General features: G+C 33.3%; 1 protein-coding gene across 1 annotated transcript; it reads left to right on the forward strand.

The window, feature by feature from the left end:
- Positions 1-16,084: 16,084 nt before the first annotated feature.
- Positions 16,085-18,983, forward strand: LOC120172260 (4-coumarate--CoA ligase-like 9). Its single transcript, XM_039179762.1, has 6 exons — positions 16,085-17,125; positions 17,495-17,684; positions 18,242-18,387; positions 18,490-18,557; positions 18,665-18,767; positions 18,858-18,983. The coding sequence occupies exons 1-6, from the start codon at positions 16,085-16,087 to the stop codon at positions 18,981-18,983; spliced, it is 1,674 nt and encodes a 557-aa protein (XP_039035693.1).
- The last annotated feature ends 384 nt before the right edge of the window (positions 18,984-19,367 follow it).

The following is a 19,367-nucleotide window of genomic DNA, read 5'->3' on the forward strand; positions in this document are numbered from 1 at the left end:
CAGAGACATCTCAACCATATAATCTTCCAATAGTTAAAGATGAACAAAATATTTTCCCACTTTATCATTTTTCCCTTGAAATTTCCAAAATTTCAATTTAGTCCCTAAATTCCATTGTTCGAACAAATATGAAAAATTACATTGTTATGAGCCAAATTTCTCTGATATAAAATACAAAATAATATTTCCAACCATTTTCTAACATCCTTCAAATTTTCGTAAAATTTTGAGTCGATCCGATTATCTGATTTCAATACCGAACTTTAGTGCTTTCTAGCTTTTAACATAATTCTCGTATCAAAAATATGATTCTCACTAAATTCTCTATTTTAATCCAAACTGTTCATTTGTAGGCTAAAATATATAAATTTTAAAAATTATAATTTTGGTCCTTAAACTTTTCAAAGTTTATACTTTAGACACTAAACTTTAAAAACTTATATTTTAGTCACTAGATAAAATTTGGGGTATTACAATTCCTCCCCCTTAAAGAAAATTTGTCCTCAAATTTTCTATACATATCTATAAACCTGCATTAAATAGATGAGGAAACTTTTCCTTCATATATTCTTCTAGTTCCCAAGTTGCTTCATCAACTTTATGGTTTCGCCAGAGAACTTTTACCAATGGAATCGTCTTATTTTTTCAGTTTTTTGACTCCATATGCTAGAATCTTTACTGGCTCCTATTCGTATGATAAGTCAGGTTGAATCTCAATTTGCTCCGGTGTAATCACATGTGAAGGATCTGATTGATATCTTCGAAGCATCAATACATGAAATACATTATGAATCTTGTCCATCTCTGAAGGCAACACCAACTAATAAGCTACTGGTCCAACTCTCTTTACAACCCCGTATGACCCGATAAATCTTGGACTCAATTTCCCTTTCCGTCCAAATCTCAGAATCTTTTTTCCAATGTGACACTTTAAGAAATACTTTATCACCTTCTTGATATTCGATCTCTTTTCTCTTTAAATCAACATAAGATTTTTGTTTATCTGTATCTATCTTAAGATTATCTTGGATGATCTTCACTTTGTCTTCCACCTTCTTAATCAGATCTGAACCAATTACATATCAATCTTTTAGTTCATACCAATTCAGTGGCATTAAGCATTTTCTTCCATACAATGCTTCAAAAAGAGCCATTTTGATTCTCGATTGATAACTGTTGTTATAAGCAAACTCTGCTAAAGGCAAATATGTTTCCCATGCTCCTTTGAAATCAATCATGTCTTCAAGTATCTGAATAGTTCGCTCATATTGACCATCTGTCTGAGGATGATAAGATGTGCTGAAATTTAATCTTGTTCCCAATGCCTCATGCAAAGACTTTCAAAATCTCAAAGTGAATCTCGGATCTCTATCGGAAACTATCAAAATGGGTACTCCATGAAATTGTACTACTTCTCTGACATATAATTCAATATAATTGTTCATAGACTAATCTTCTCGAACTGGAATAAAGTGTATTGTCTTCGTCAATCTATCCACAATCACCTGGATCAAATCTTTCTTACTAGGTTTCAAAGGTAAACCCGTCATAAAATCCATGGTAACTCGTTCCCATTTCCACCGAGGAATGGAGATAGGTTTCAATAACCCCGAAGGTATCTGGTGTTCTACTTTTACCTGCTCACATGTTAGACATTTAGAAACAAACTCAGTGATAGCTCTTTTCATACCTACCCACCAATATCGACTCTTCAAATCTTGATACATTTTATTTCCTCTTGGATGCATAGTCAAAGGACTATAATGAGCTTCGGTAAGAAGATCTTTCTTCAGTTCTTCGTCATCTGGCACACAAATTCGATTCTGATAATATAAACATCCATCGGACTTAATTTCAAAGTCTTTCATTTCTCCTTTCTTCACTTGCTCCATTCTATCCAAACATTTTTTATCTTCATTCTGTAGATTTTTTATGCGATCTAATAGGGAAAGTCTCAATCGTAATTCTGCAATTAATGTACCATCTTCTTCCATTGATAGTTGTACATCTAACGTTCTCATAGCAGCAAAGGTTTTTCGGCCAAGTACGTCATCTACCACATTAGCCTTCCCAGGATGGAAATCAATAATCACATCATAGTCTTTGAGAAGCTCAATCCATCTCTTTTGCCTTAGATTTAATTCTTTGTGAGTGAGCAAATATTTTAAACTCTTATGATCTGCATAAATATAGCATCGTTCACCATACAAGTAATGATTCCATATCTTTAAAGAAAACACCACAATTGCTAACTCCAAATCATGCGTCGGATAATTTCGTTCATGTATCTTTAACTGCCTTAAAGTATAGGCCACCACTTTACCATCTTGCATTAAAATACATCCTAAACCATTATGGGGCACATCACTGTAGATTACATAATCCTTTCCTGACTCTTGCTGCACTAACACCGGAGCCTCTGTCAGAATCTTTTTAAGCATATCAAAAATTTCTTGACACTTTTTAGTCCAGACAAATGGTACATCCTTTCGAAGTAGCTTGGTAAGTGGAGATGCAATTATTGAAAAATTCTTCACAAATATCTGATAATATTCGGCTAACTTCAAGAAACTTCGGACTTTAGAAACATTTTTTGGAGGTTTCCACTCCACTACCACTTGCACTTTCTTGGAATCTACTCTAATTCCTTCTGTTCAAATCACGTAACCCAGAAAGGTGACATCTGACAGCCAAAATTCACATTTTGATAATTTAGCATATAACTTTTTATCTCGTAATGTTTGAAGTACGATACGGAGATGTGTGTCATGCTCTTCCCTAGTCTTAGAATACACCAAAATATCATCAATGAATACAACCACAAATTGATCCAAATACGACTAAAACACCCGATTCATTAAATCCATAAATGTTGTTCGAGTATTGGTCAGTCCAAACGGCATCACAACAAACTCATAATGACCATATCGGGTTCTGAAAGTCGTCTTTGGAATATCTTCCTCTTTTATCTTTAGCTGATGATACCTGATCGAAGATCAATTTTCGAAAATACTGAAGCACCCTTGAGCTGATCAAACAGATCATCGATCCTCATAAGAGGGTATTTATTTTTCACCGTCACCTTATTCAGTTTACGATAATCTATACATAATCACATCGAGCCATCTTTCTTTTAAACAAAAAGTACTGATGCACCCCACGGAGATACACTCGGTCTAATAAAACCTCGATCTAATAGCTCCTGTATTTGCGCTTTTATTTCTCTGAGTTTCGTTGGAGCCATCCTATATGAAGCCATTGAAATAGGAGATGTACCCAGGAAAACTTCAATTTTAAACTCCACTTCTCGATCAGGAGGTAATCCGGATAAATTATCAGGAAATACATCTGAAAATTCTTGAACTATCGGAATATCCTCCAATCGAATTTTAGATTTCCGGGTGTCAATTACATTTGCTAAGAAAAGCCATACAACCTTTTTTCATCATTTTCGTTGTTGTTATTGCGGATATCACATTGGGCAAAAATTTCACTTTTTCTCTAATTACTATTATCTCGGTACCCTCTACATTCTTTATAAATAATCGCTTCATGCGATAATCTACCCAACCATAATGTTGAGATAACCAATCCATGCCCAATATAATTTCAAATTTGTCAAACGGTAACTGCAAAAGATTCACCGGAAATACAACCCGTTGAATCTTTATTGAACAATTTCTAGTAATCCGTGTGACTCTAGCACTATGACCCAGTGGATTTATAACTATCATATCACTATTGATGGGCTCTAACGGAATATTCTTATTTTTAACTAATTTCGAACTAACATAGGAATGCGTAGAACCCGGGTCAATTAAAACAAATACAGGCTCATCATAAAGATAGAATGTACCTGTTATGATCTCTGGGTCATCACGATCCTCATTAGTCTTGATGTTATAAATTCTCGCTGGAGCACGAAAATCATATTGGGAGGTTGTCTCTGAATATCTCCTCCCTCTACTTCTACCTCTACAGCGTCTTTGATGCACTGCAACAGACCTGTCTGTTTGTACTGATCTCTCCCCTGCTAATGGGCAATCTCTGACAAAATGATTGGTATCTCTGTAACGAAAACATGCTCCAGTCTTTATTCTACAACCTCTAGGGTGATTTTTCCCACAATACTGACATGACAACATATGATGTTGTGGTTGAGTTGATCTACTGGCTTCTGAAACTGTCATCTGAGTCTGTCAGCCTTTTTCTTTTGCCTCAGATCTTTTATGACCAGAAGCACCAGCTTTATAATTATTTTGATATCGATAATCAAAACCTCAACCTCTTTTAGACTGAAAAGAGGATGATGCTCCTGATCTTTTAGATTGTCGTCTCCGTTATATCAGATAATTCTCATTTTGAGCAATTTCCAAGTCTTTTGTTTTGTTCACCACTTCCTAAAAAGTGGTCAAGTTCGTAGCCAATAGAAGTTCCTTGAGTCTGGGACAGAGACCTCGAATAAATTTCTGACATATGTCTCTTTCAGTGGGAACCATCTCTGAGGTATATCGAACAAGTTTATTAAACTCACATTCATACTCGTACACAAATTTACCACCCTGGATCAAATTAAAGAACTCCTGCTTCATCTGAGTAATAAACTGCTCTCTAATATATTTCTTCTGAAATGCTTCTAAGAAAAATCGCCATGTGATTTGATCTAGAGGAACACGTGTCGTCACGTTCGTCCACTATATACGAGCCTGGCCTCGTAATAGTGAAACTACTCCCTCCAATCTTTCATCCTCCGAATACCGAAGATTATCCAACATTATTTTCACATCATTCAACCACATATCTATCACTATTGGGCCTTCGTTTGCTTCACCTTCAAAAATTCTGCAGCTCCTAAACTTTTTAATTCTTTCCGAACCGATATTCTCATAACTAGAGGAGGAGATGGAGGTGGAGGAAGGGGAGGTACTGCTTCCGGCTGATATCGAGCTAAGATGGCCTCTAGAGATTGTAAGAACGTTCCCTGATCTGGAGCGGGTACTTCCTGATGTACCGGCTCTCCTTGACGTTGGGGTACGTGCTCTACCTCGTTACTACTCCCACTACCGGTTCCATCGGGAACCTCTTGTTTGGTGGCCCGTCTTATGCCTTCCGAACCTGGTATCTAAACAAATGCACAAGTTTACATTAGTAAGGAGCATCATCATAAATAAAATCATCAGACCATACCAGATCAGTAATTTCGACGTCTTAGTGCATGTACATATTTCTGATATAGCATAGACTCGGTTTAGGTTGAGAATTGGCTAAACCTACAGCTCTAATGCCAATAAATGTAACACCCATAGCCCCTAAACCTCTAAGAATACGAACCATAGATGTCACATCAAAATGACTAACAATCAGTCTTCACAGTTATTTAAAATTTTTATTTCTTTTAAAACATTTCTAATTTCAACTTTTAAAACTATTTTTTTATAAACCATTTAAAAAATAATATTTTAACTACTATATATATATATATATAGACATATCAAAATACTGATAACTAAACCAGTCAAACTAAATAGTCCTAATTTACTATTACATATCATATAGTCATAACTGATAAACTAGGTTAATAACATAAATATATACATGCCACTACTAGTAAAACGAAACATCGATGATGTCTTACAGATACTGATATTATAGATGATATGCACAAGATGCTTGAGAGAATCCTCACAAAATGTTTGTGTCTCAATCAGAACCTACGCATGAAAATCATCACGTGCTAAGTATAACTTAGTGAAGCAATAATACTAAAGGTAAGAACAGTTTAATAAAAGATTGTAATATATATAAAAATCATTAAAATAAAACTGACAAAATTTTCAGAACTTTCAAACCATATATCTCATGCTGAACTTTATCATAAACCTGAAAAGAATCATCTGATAATTTTCACAAGATCATAATAAATCAGATCAGACAGAATAATCAGTTCATATTCCTTTGTAGTCAGACACTTTTCAGAACTTTCTTATTTCATTTTTATAACCCAAAGTATATTTTAAGAGAATATATGGTACATGAGTCAGACGAGTGTGTGCAATACATATCTCAGATCATCAGAGTCAGAACAGATAAGCACACACAGTTCTATCACATAGGAAATAACATATGCACACCAAGTGCATTCAAATCAGAATATATATACTAGTGTACACTCTGGTACACCACAGTATATCAGAATCACAACAGATAATCACTCCACCTCATGGCATGACAATTGTACCTATGACTCTCTATATAATATACAATGGGCTTTTTAGTTCGTAATTATTTGATAAAAAACATATCAGAATAAAAAAAATATTTAATTCACATTCGTAAAATGTGACATGGACAGTTCATACCCAAAATCATTCATAAAACTTATTAAAAAATTATGGATATAATTCCATAATTAAAACATAATTCATATCTTTGAAATAAACAAGGTGAGGTTGACTTATAGCAAGTCGTCCTCGATCAAAATAATAAAAAAATAAAATGCACTCACCTTTGCCTCACTAATGAACGTGTATACGATAATACTAGTCACAAGCTTTGTCCTTTCCTTTAAAATCGTTTGGATTGCTAGTTTTATTGTAATCTGACAATACCAAATTATAACAAAATGTTTAAACTACATAAAAATAACCACCAAGTCATTTTTATAGAATTTCTGGTGAGTTTTCAAACTCACTGTCAGATTAAAAATCTAAACTGTTTTCATTAACTTCAATCTTAGGTTCTTCATCAATTCTTACAACCAATTCTTTAAAATCACTTAACTCTTCATAACCCTTAAAACAAAAGAAATCAACATCCCCTTCATCAACTCAAGATGAACTTGAACATAAAAATTAGTGATATTTATGTCAAAACGTATCGAATTGAACGTAGAACATTTTTCCTAACTACACCGAAGTCTAATTCTCAATAAAATAGCTCGAAAAATAAAAACTAATTTTTTTCCTCTTACCTTAGGAAACTCACGGCAATGAAGAAAACTTTTACATGAAACTTCAAATATTTCTCATGCTTATCTAGCTTTAAATTATCATTTAATAAATATTAAATTCATTAAATTGGGAAAATACCAATTTACCCTTAATAAAACTTCATAATTACCTTTAAACCTATACACCTCAACCTTATCATCTTCCAAATAGAGACATCTCATCCTTATCATCTTCCAATAGTCAAAGATGAACAAAATATTTTCAGTTTAACATTTTACCCCTAAAATTTCCAAAATTTTAATTTAGTCCCTAAATTCCACTATTCGGACAAATATGAAAAATTGCACTGTTCTGAGCCAAATTTTTCAGATATAAAATATAAACTAATATTTCCAACCATTTTCTAACATCCTTCAAATTTTCGTAAAATTCCGGCTTGATTCGATTATCCGATTTCAATACCGAACTATAGTGCTTTCTAGCTTTTAACATAATTCTCACTAAAATCTTTGTTTTAATCCAAACTGTTCATTTACAGACTAAAATATGTAATTTTTAAAAATTACAATTTTGGTCCTTAAACTTTTCAAAGTTTATACTTTAGCAACTAAACTTTCAAAACTTATATTTTAGTCACTAGATAAAATTTGGGGTATTACAAGTAAAGAGTTTTAGTTCATAGGACTACAACATACATCCAAGCAATAAATAAAATAAACCAATAATATCAATTAATAACTCATTCAAAAGGAGGACTTAATAAATAAAGGGAAAGAGGTTCGGTTATAGTCACTCCAAAAGCTTAGGCATCAAATGGGTTGTTTAAGATAGACATTAGATGCCAAATACAAGATTACCAATTGCAAATGCATTATTGACATATCTTTTTAACATATAATTGCTTCTAATGCTCCATGTTTAATGTTCCTCAATATCCAAACATAATGAGAATCTAAAGCAAATAGCGAAACAAAAATCATAGGACCCCATAATTCTTGTAAATTCATGGCATGTCTGCAATAAAAGACATTGTAAAACATATAGGACACTGTAAAACATATAGGACACTGCAACAAACATATATACCAAAAATGAAGGTGAAAATGTGCAATGACCGGGCAACGTATCAAGTAGCTACTCCAATATACTACCCTGTCATGATGCCTTTTGAGTTACATGCACGAAGAATTGTCTTCTAAAGCTATACTTCAATACAGATTCAACTATAAAATTTCTAAATCATGTTAAAAAAATCCAATTCGTTCACGATATATCAGTCCTATAATCAACATGAACTTATTAAAAAGAATACGAGCTCACAGGACGCCGAAAACTACAGGTCGGATCAATACAATTCCCAGTAAACTAGTATTAGTACTCTCTCGGATTGAGCCTGGGGATTTCACTATGTCGATACTCACAACCAAATCCCTGATTTAAAGAAAAAACAACCAAGAAGATAAAAAAATTAGCCTAAGACCCTCTTTCACTTCTATTCTGATGACTGAATATCTTTCATAAGGAGTACTAAAAGTTTTGATTAAGAAGAAAGAAAGAAAACTAGATGGTTTTGGTTCAAAAATAACACTGAATATCCAAATCCTTGACATGAAGTTCCAGAAACATAAAAATTCAACAAAAAAACACGCAATGCGAGCTAAAATGGGAAAGTGCTAAAGAGAAAAATCTTACTTCTGGATAGCCCAAAAGAGAAAATAAATACCTTCTTGCAAGTATGGGGGAGGCCAAGAAATAAACAAATTTGGTGTTGCGTTCCATAAATTCTTCATCCATTTTTTCTTTGTAAATAAAAAGCTAAAATACATAGTACTCATTGGGTTTACAATTTTACATGGCGGAAAACTGAAGAAAAAAAACCAAACCAGAGTGCATGTGAGTGAAAGAGACTGAGAGGTGAAGGCGTTGTTTGGGATTTCATTATATTTGATCATCAGTTGGAAAATCTTTAACCATAAGGATTAAATGAAGAAATTATTATATGTCATTTATACAAAAATAATTCCAGCTTTGTTAGTGACTTTCAACAATGATACTTAGTTCATCTTAGTAGTATTTGTCAACTCTGCATTTCTAACCCCATTTTTTCTCACAAGCATTTCATCAAACATTTATATTTCACCTGCGATGACATGTATCTAACATTACACCTTGAATCGTTGATGGTCCCGATAGTCCCTTGGTCGGGTCTTCTCTCATTGAACCCTTATTCAAGTCAACACCTCCACATAATTCAAAGTTAGATTAGAATTTTCCATGCATCCTCGACTGAAAACTTACGTTGGAAATGAGAAGAGAGAAGTGAAAAAGGAAATTCAAGATTGAAAAGGAATTTAGGGTTTAAAATGAAATTGACTGTGTTGCTAGTTTTAAAAGTTGGGGACCTAAATGTAAGCACCTGAAAAGTTCAGTGACCATATTACAAATGTACTAACGGCAATGTAACGGCGTCAAACGTTCGGTTACGACGGGGACCATATTGCAAACGGACTAAATATTAGAGGATTGTATTACAAGTTTTAAAAGTTGGGACCTAAATACAAGCTATAGAAAAGTTCAGTGACTATTACTATAATTTACCTTAAAAATAAAAATAAATTATTAGTGTACTTAAATTATTATTTTATTCTATTTTAATATTTAAATTTTATTTTTTAAAATCATATCTAAATATTTAGTTTATGTTTTATTTTGATATCTTACGTTAAGGTTTTAACGAAATTATTACACGTGATATTTTTATGGATAAATTATATAATTCATCATTCAGTCATTTTCTCACTCCTATTTTAGTCACTAGAGTTTAAAATTTTATAATTTAATTATTAAATTTTCAAATTATTCATAGTTTAATCACTCTAATAAATTTTATTAATATTGTTATGATATGAAATTTACTATTAGTATTATATTAGTATATAATTAAATTAAAAAAATAAATTTAAATTATACTCAAACTTAAAAATTATACCACAAACCCCTAAAAGGTGTGGCACTAGTGAACATAAAGTGATCGAAAAGGGAGGTGCAAGTCGGAGAGGCCAATAAAAGTGAAATCATAAGGGTAAGGGATGAAGAGATTTTGATTTAAGTTTTGAGTATAACTCTAAGTTTTAAATTTAGTTTCATTATCTTAATCATATATTAATAAAATTAAAAGATTTTACTTCATAGAAAATATTAATAATATAAGTTAGAGTGATTAAAATAGGAGTAACTTGAAAGTTAAGTGGTTAACCTAAAAAAATTAAATTTGAGTGACCAAAATAAGAGTGAGAAGATAATTGAGTGATGAATGATGTAATTTACCCCAGAAAATGCTACGTATAGGTATAATTTAATAAAAATAAAGTTTAGATACTAAAACGGTCACAGACCGATGTGGGTGACTCGATCCGATCTGAAGTGTCACATTAGGGCCACCAGAGCGACGAACCGTAAAAATCCCAGAAAATTAATTTTTTTGTTAAAACATGTAAAATCATAAAACAATTTATAAACACAAAGTAAAATTTAACAATATTCAAAAATAAAACAGATTTCGGACTCGGATATAAAAACAAAATACAAGCTACATGCCCCCTAATCACATGCACCATACTCCGCAAGCAATGCCGGTAAAACTCCTTTACTGATGTCAATAGTTGCACTAGTTCAATCATTTTTACCTGAAATAGTGAGTAATAGAGTGAGCTTTGGGAAGCTCAGTAATACATAACTACCAGATGATACTGAAGAACATGCATATAACATATAATCATATGTTTCCTTATTGATTCAAACATCTACAAACTTTTATGTTGAGTTGAGGCCCCACTGATATATCAGATAGTAAAAGATAATAAGCTTTCAGTTCAGAGGAAATGTTCGGATGACTGGGTTCAAAAGATCATAATATGGTGTCTAGTGTGTTCCCACAAAACCAATGAAATTGTATAGATCTTCTTAAAACAATAGCAGTTTAAAACATATTTTTCAAAAACCATAATAAAACCCTCAAACCAAATGCCATACGCAGTTCCCCAGAACTGCATAACCTAAGGGAGCACATTGAGCCTGGGAGCCTACCCAAGAAAGATTCTCGAGGCTATGGGGCCTACCCAATAAAATCTCAGGGTCGCATGGCCTACCTAAAAAAGATCTTGGGGCCGCAGAGCTTACTCAAGGGTCGCCTTAGGTCCATAAGGAATTATCAGTCGGTGCTGAACCTATACAAGGAATTACCAATAGCGACTGAACCTTCCAGAGTCTTCAGTCATACTAGAGTCCCAGAGTACCACGTATAAAATAATTTCTCTCAAGAAACAGATATATAAAAAATCAGAGCAGATATCAGAACAAAAATCAGAGAAAACATTTGTGTGATCAGGGAACACACTAGATGTTCCAGATATTATTCGGAGGTACTTGATAATATTATAGGACAGGGAAACACAAATCTTCAGTATACCAATAGAAATGTCAGAAATTAGAATCACTATCGAAAGAGTTCATTAGCTGACGAAAATCATCAGTTATTCAGAATGTGATTTATCAGGATCATATAGTATTCAAACATTTTTCGGAGGCACTAGGTAATCAGAAAGGTATTCAGAATACTTTGCATATGAGTTACTTGTGTTTTTAGATATGACAAGAGTGATTCTATTATTCAGGATAATCAGAGGCATTTTGGGCATTAGGTTCTTGGAGAATTCTTAGTGATTTGAGTTGATAAGGGAGAAAAAAAGATTTAGGGCATTTACGATTTTTGTTGATCTATCGGAATATCGAGTTAACTTGAATTGTAAAAATCCCGACCATGATACCTGACAACTGGTCAAATCGTTGCACTTCAAGAGTATTCACTCTTTAATACCGCCAACTCTTGTCAAATTGATCATCTTCAGAATCATCGATGAATGGATCTTAGGGAGACGAACAACTATTTCAATGGTATTTATTTAATTTTTATATTGCAACGATATCCGGGAATGTTGGCGTGCTTGATATGGGGTTCAAAACCCTTGTAGACGGTACAATATATATATACATATATAATATCGGTGTTTCCAGACTTATCCAAGTTATTCTGTTAATTTAAGGTCATTGATGGTACTTAGGTCATTTAATAGTCAAGTCTATCTCGGTTACTTCGGAGTTTCCAGAGTAATTCGGTCATTTTTGAAATTCGGATACATACAATTCTTCCATTCAGTTCAACTAGGTCATATAATTTAGTCATTCCAAGGCTTAGAGATATTTTGGATTATTTTACTCTTCAGGGGTATTTTGGTCATTTTTTGGTTTAAGGGTATTTCAATCCTTTCCTTCAGTCAGGTCTTTCCATTTAATAAAATTTGTCTGGACAATGCAAACATAAATAATACTCCCGATGTTTTAGCATTTAGGTATTTACTGATAAATCGATAATTCTAGGTATTGTACCTTCTCGGATGTAAGAAATGATTATCAGTGACTTTTCGAACATATCAGGAATTTAATAGATGAATCAATAGTTTATCGGATTAAATATGAATTCTCAGGGTACTTTCAATGTGAGGGTCAGTTCAGACCATTTTACCTCATAGGGTAATTTCGTAATTTCTTAATTTCTTAACCAGGTGATTTTGGTATTAAAGCTTTTAACAAGAACAAATAGAATTTAAAAATTCTGAGGTTATTTCCTTTTCCAGATAATCACCGAACTTGAAATCATTTCTTATCAGTCTTCTAGTGTCTATGCATGTAGTCTGAGCCTTATTCAAATTACTTTACTTTATTTCACATTCGGGTCGAGTTTAGAAAAAGATCAACTATATACATGTGATCAATTATATTCATCCGTGCAGTAATCAATACCAATATGTTCCATAAAGCATGAAAAAGTTTGTAATGTATCACCTCGATTTCTGTGCCCCAACGATCGGACATTTAAACTCCATTCGATCACTCTCAAACTTGAATTCAACGTCCAATAATTCTTCGGATACATAGCAATCGAATTTACGTCAGAAACTGAACTTAATTGAGAAACCATATTGAATCTGAAGGTAAATCACTGAAAAATGGCTTACCGGTGCGAATTTGGCAAAATAGACTTCATATTCGGACTCAAGACGTCGAAAAACATAAAATATGGCTTTTTTGGAAAATTTAACTTTTTTGTCAAAATCAACGGTCAACGATCAGACCAGCCAAAGTCAACGGTCAACGGTTTGACTCGGTCAAAGTCAACGAGTTGACTCAATGACTGGATCGGACCAAACGGGTCGAGTTGGGTTGGGCAGGCGAGTCGGGTCAGGTCGACCCGGTTCTGGAAAACTCCTTGGACCAAAACAAGCCTCACGCGCGGGTGACGGCGCGTGACACCGGGTGGCAGGCTTTGAGTTGTCGGCCGATTACTCCTTGTTCATCCACATATTCAAATTAACCAATATAAACCCAACAATCACAATAAAATTCTCCAAAATCACCGAAAACACAAAAATCTGAGCTTACCCACGGAGGACGGCGAGAACGACGATGGTGTGGCGACTCACGGATCGAGTTTTAATCGGAACTGGCAGGGGAACGCATTGGTAACGGCAGTGAACGACAACACCGACTAGGTCGGTCGAAATTAGATGAAGACAACGAAAAAATTTTAGGATTTCTTCGTGTGAAAAATCATCGATTCACAGCGATATAAGGCATTTTACGACGCGACGATGATCGAGCTTTGGTCAGGGTAATACGACGGTTTGAACAAGGGTGGCAGTGTATCAAACGACAGTCAGACGACTACAAATTTAAGTGATAAAGGGTGACGGAGGTTGTGTTTTGGGCTAGGGATTTGGGGATTAAAATTGGGGATTTTTAGGGGGTAACCGGGTTTAAAATTCATTGACCATTAAAAATGGGAAAATTTGGGTTCAAATCCCTAAATTTCCCACAAGTTCCAAAATTGAGTTACAACTTGTAGAAATTTACAATTTGATCCCCGACTTTTCTCTTGTTACTACCTTAATTCGATACTTTAAAATTAATAAATTTTATCCCCTAAATTAGGGTGTAACAATAAAATTAATAGTTTAGATATTAAACGTTTCTTTTATCTTAAAATAAAATAAATATTTTATTAAAATTGTGATACATTATATCATAACATTAATTTATTTAAGAAATAGTATGAAACATATTAATTTAGTTGTAGTTAATATGTTGTATTAACTATCGTTAATAACAATGAAATGAAAACATTCTTTAAGGACAATGATATTAATTAAAATTTTTAAATTTTGATGAAATAACTTTACTGAAACTTTTTCTTAAAAATTTAGTGATAACAAATGTAATTTAACCTAACAGAAAAATAGTAGAACTTATTAGACTTACATTTGAATTAAAAAGACCATTGTTTTAAATATTATTTAATATATATGTTAGTTCATAATCACTAAATTAGTTAAAAAAGTTTTGTTAGGAGGTGTTTAAGTTAAAAACAAACAATTATTTTATAATTCTATATATTCCCTCTAAATATAGAGATTACAAAGATTATAAATATAATAATATTTTATATATTTTTATAACTTAATATATTCCTTTTAAAATTTAATGTATCTTAAGTAATCCTCTCAATATCTTTACAAAATTATCTTTGACTGAAACTCTAAAAATTATAGAAATCCTAAGAACATTACACCTCTATAAAATAATTTTTTATAATTCTAAATTAAGATTTTTTATATTTATAAAGTTAAATAAATAATTATTAAATTTCATGATAATTTTTACTTAAATAAGTATTATTTATTAAATAAATTTAATTAATAGAAAATATTTCATCACTAAAATTATTATAAAACTTATTTTTCTTATCAATTATAATTTGAGTAAATACCCAATTAATTTAAACAAATTAATTTTACATAAAATATTTAAGAATTATATCCTATCAATAATTTTATAAATTATATTTATTTGATAATAATTTAATATCATATAATTTTTATTAATAGAAATTGTGTTTATAAAAGGAAAAAATAATATTTTAAAATGGCAATTCTTTTTGAACAGAAAAATGGGTAATTGTTTAAATGAATAGATACGCATATTATAATTTTCGATTTTTCATAGTAATATTCTAAATGGTTTGATCAATTTCTACTTAAGATTCTGTCATAATTACAAAGTAGGTTTAAACAGGGATAAAAAAACTTTTTATCCTTTAATTTGATAATTTTCTTAATGCGGTCTCTGAATATGCTTTTGGTCTATATTAGTCCCTGGATTTAGATTTTTTTTTAATGATTTGAGATTATGAGAGAGTGTCAAATGGAATCAAGAGTTTAGAGGAAAAAGAAATTAAATCACATTTAAAATACTTTGTTTGACAATAGTTAGCAAAAATATGGAAAAAAATAATGATATACTTGTTTTACAAGTATTATTAACGAAAATAAAATATTTCAACAAACGATCTTAATATATTGACAAAGTTATATCCATTTATTTTTTTAAATTTATAAAATCATATATTTATGAATAAAATATTTTATCTGACAGTCTCTTTCTCCTTGAGGAATTTTAAATCCGTCGATTAAATTTTCTAAAATTTCAAATTATACAAATTTTAACTTTTAATAAAAAAAATTGTTGCAACATATCTCCGTAAACTTTGCCATCGTTCAGGATAAGAATAGAGGAATCATTGGACCGCAAAATAAGCTTAAAACATGCATGAAACTCTTAAACTTTTATTCATTTAATTGAATATCAAATCAAACAAATTAAATTATTTAATCAATTTTCATTGATTTAAAAAGTATTAAATTTATCAGTAAACGTTGGATGAAAGAGATAATTGATGAAATTATAAAATATAAAAAATAATTGAGTGAAAAAATATATATATTTTTAATTTAATTCGAGAGTTTATGAAATTTTCAAATTGTGAAAATAAAAAAACATAGTTAAACAAATATTAAAATAAAAGGGCGTAGTCAGTAATTTAGCAATACTTTTGGATGTTATAAAAGGATGAGATCCGTAGATTTCATATTTGTTAGCGAACTGAAAGTTGAAAACTGAAAACTCACTGCCAATCACATAGGCGACAAACTTAAAAAGCTAAGAACATCAGCGTCGCTCCAATGGCTGAAACAGTCTCCAGCCACCGACGTGCAACGGTGGACCCCAACACCGGCTTCTGTCCCCAAAACAAAACATTCCATTCTCTCCGACCACACGTCCCTCTCCCGCCACCTTCTCAGCCTCTTTCCCTCCCTAGTTATGCCCTCTCCCTCCTCCGCACCTCCTCCTCCTCTGGCGAGACCGCTTTCATCGTCGATGCCACTAACGATCAAACCCTTTCTTTCTCCCAATTCATCCCTCAAATCCATTCCCTAGCTTATTCCCTGAAGAAAAACTTTTCACTCTCGCCAAACGACGTCGCCTTTATCCTCTCTCCTCCTTCGTTTCACGTCCCTTTGCTTTACTTCGCTCTAATGGCGTTGGGAATCGTTGTCTCTCCCTCCAATCCGCTCGCTTCCGAGTCGGAAATCGCTCACCAGGTTCGAATCAGTAAACCCGTTATTGCCTTCGGTACCTCGAAGACGTCTTCCAAGCTTCCATCTCTCAAACACGGAACAGTCCTCCTCGACTCGCCCGAGTTCCAGTCTTTCTTAATTCAACCAAACGTCAACGCCGTCATCTTCGATAGTGTCGAGGTGAATCAACACGACACGGCGGCGATTCTTTATTCTTCCGGGACAACCGGGCGAGTTAAAGGCGTGATGCTGAGTCACCTCAACATAATCGCGTTGATTGCCGGGTATTATCACATACCGTACACCCTCCAGGAAGCGGCGGACGAACCGCACCCGGTATCGTTTTTCACTGTGCCTTTCTTCCACGTTTTCGGGTTCTTTATGTTGGTGAGGGCGTTTGCGTTGGGAGAAACATTGGTTTTCTCGGAGAGATTTGACTTTGAGGGAATGTTGAGAGCCATTGAGAAGTACAAAGTAACTTTTATGCCGGTCTCGCCGCCGCTTGTGGTGGCGTTTGTTAAATTGGAATTGACTAAGAAGTATGACCTCAGCTCGCTTTTGCTGCTCGGCTCCGGTGGTGCTCCGCTTGGCAAGGAGGTCACTGAGCGGTTCAAGGAGAAATTCCCCACCGTTGAACTTATTCAAGTAAGAAATACTAATTCAAACAAGGAAGAACTGTTGATGGCCGAAAAGTATTTTATTTGAATATATTTTCGTATTTGAAATTTACATTCGAATCCGAATAATATAATCTTTTGACACTTCTCATGGCTTGTTAGGTTATGGTCATATGCACTAATCTATGCTACTTATCCTTTTTTTATATGCATATAAAATTATATTTGAATACATTTTAGTATTTAAAATTTACATTCAAATCTGAATAATATAATCTTTTAACGTGATAAATTTTCTTGGCTTGTTAGGTTATAGTCCTATGCACTAATCTATGCTACTTATCCCTAGTTTAGGTGGATGCTAATGGTATTGTTATTGTTGTTTTGATGTGTTAAGGGATATGGGTTGACTGAGACCGCCGGTGGAGCAACGAGGGTGATAGGGCCCGAGGAGGCAGCTCGGCATGGTTCGGTTGGCCGCCTTGGTGAAAATATGGAAGCCAAGATAGTTGATCCTGAAACTGGTGAGGCACTGCCTCCTGAGCAGAGGGGGGAGCTTTGGTTAAGAGGACCAACAGTTATGAAGGGTATAACTCTTTTGCCTTCATCATCTGGCATTGTATGGTTACCAATTAAATGCTAATAATATGATTTTGTTAGGTACATATTGTGTAAATGACTAAATGTGCTGCCAGAATTTATGTGTGCCTGGAAATTTAAGCAACGTACTGGCTTGTAATAGGTTTCACTTTGTCCTTTTTTAGCTTTGGTGGTTGCCCAGTTTTCGTGGTCAAAACTTTCTTCTCTTGGCAAATTCTCATTTCAAAAGTTCGCTTGTAATGGTGTTGTTGTACAACTGGAGAGATGATGGTTGTCGATGTTAGTGGCAGTTCGTTTTTTTGATTTGGACAGAGAATTGTCAATTACGATGGTGAGAGGGTTGAGAGAGAGTGGTGCGACTCGTTCAAGTATTACAATTAAAACTCCTTTTTTGAAAAGAGTTGGATTTGATTAAAATTCACCCGTACATGCAAACAAGACTGCTTGAATCCGAGTCATCTAGGCAGAAGTGGCATATATTTTGCTGAACGGCATTTCATGAAGTTTAGTTCATGGTAACTTATTCTTGATGCTGTGAATGTAGGGTATGTAGGTGATGAGAGGGCAACTGCACAAACCTTGGATTCGGAAGGCTGGTTAAGAACTGGTGACATTTGTTATTTCGATTCGGAGGGTTTTCTCTACATTGTCGATAGATTGAAGGAATTGATCAAATACAAAGCATATCAGGTGAGTGTATCTTACTCGATTTTGGATACGAGTGTTGTATACAGATATGTTCAAAATCTTTTAAATGATCATATTTTCGTACTCATGAGGGTATCGAAACAGGTCCCCCCAGCTGAATTGGAACATTTGCTTCTTTCCCATCCTGAAATTGCCGATGCTGCTGTGATTCCGTATGTATTCTTTTCTTTTTCCCAATGATGATTTTTGATATAATCTATGATACTCGATATAGGTAATAATATGATGTCGAGTCACGTTCCATAAAATGGTTGAGCAGGTACCCGGACGAAGAAGCAGGGCAGATTCCCATGGCGTACGTAGTGAGGAACCCTGGAAGAAGCATCACAAAGGCACAAGTCATAGATTTCATTTCAAAACAGGCATGTTTCCAAAAACAACACAAACAATGTATGTTGTTCTTTAGTAGGCAAATCTGATATGCAATAGTGGATTTTTTGTCACTTTTGTAGGTGGCGCCATACAAGAAGATCCGGCGAGTTGCTTTTGTAAATTCAATACCAAAATCTCCGGCAGGGAAGATCTTGAGGAGGGAACTGGTTAATCAATCTCTTTCTGCTGCAAAATCTAAATTATGAAGAAGAAAAAATTATATTGTTTTGTTTTCGTAAAACAATGTTTCTTGGATTTTTAGTGCATTGTTGGGTTGATCACTTTCATTGTATATAGTTATTCAATCTAATTCATGTTTTATTTTTTTTATATATAATTACACTAAATCAACCTAACCTGTTTTAATTACATTAAAACCTTGAAAGTTCTACAGCTTATAGTTTCTTAAACACCAATGAATTATTATTATTTTTAGTTAATTGCATCATACATCATCAAATTTGATTTTCATTTTAAATTGTTCTTTAAAATTTTGAATATTTTTATTTCATCCTCAAATCCTGTCCCTCATTTTAAATCGGTCCCTAAACTTTTGAATCTTTCAATTTCATCTCCAAATTTATCCAAAG

This window comes from Hibiscus syriacus, unplaced genomic scaffold (assembly GCF_006381635.1).
Source record: "Hibiscus syriacus cultivar Baekdansim isolate YM2019G1 unplaced genomic scaffold, ASM638163v2 tig00111847_pilon, whole genome shotgun sequence".
In the NCBI taxonomy this organism is placed as follows: Eukaryota; Viridiplantae; Streptophyta; class Magnoliopsida; order Malvales; family Malvaceae; genus Hibiscus; species Hibiscus syriacus.

Coding starts and splice junctions, on each gene's coding strand:
- LOC120172260 (XM_039179762.1), top strand. CDS start 16,085: ATGGCTGAAACAGTCTCCAGCCACCGACGTGCAACGGTGGACCCCAAC. Junction 17,126..17,494: donor CCACCGTTGAACTTATTCAA/GTAAGAAATACT, acceptor TGATGTGTTAAG/GGATATGGGTTGACTGAGAC. Junction 18,388..18,489: donor TCAAATACAAAGCATATCAG/GTGAGTGTATCT, acceptor GTATCGAAACAG/GTCCCCCCAGCTGAATTGGA.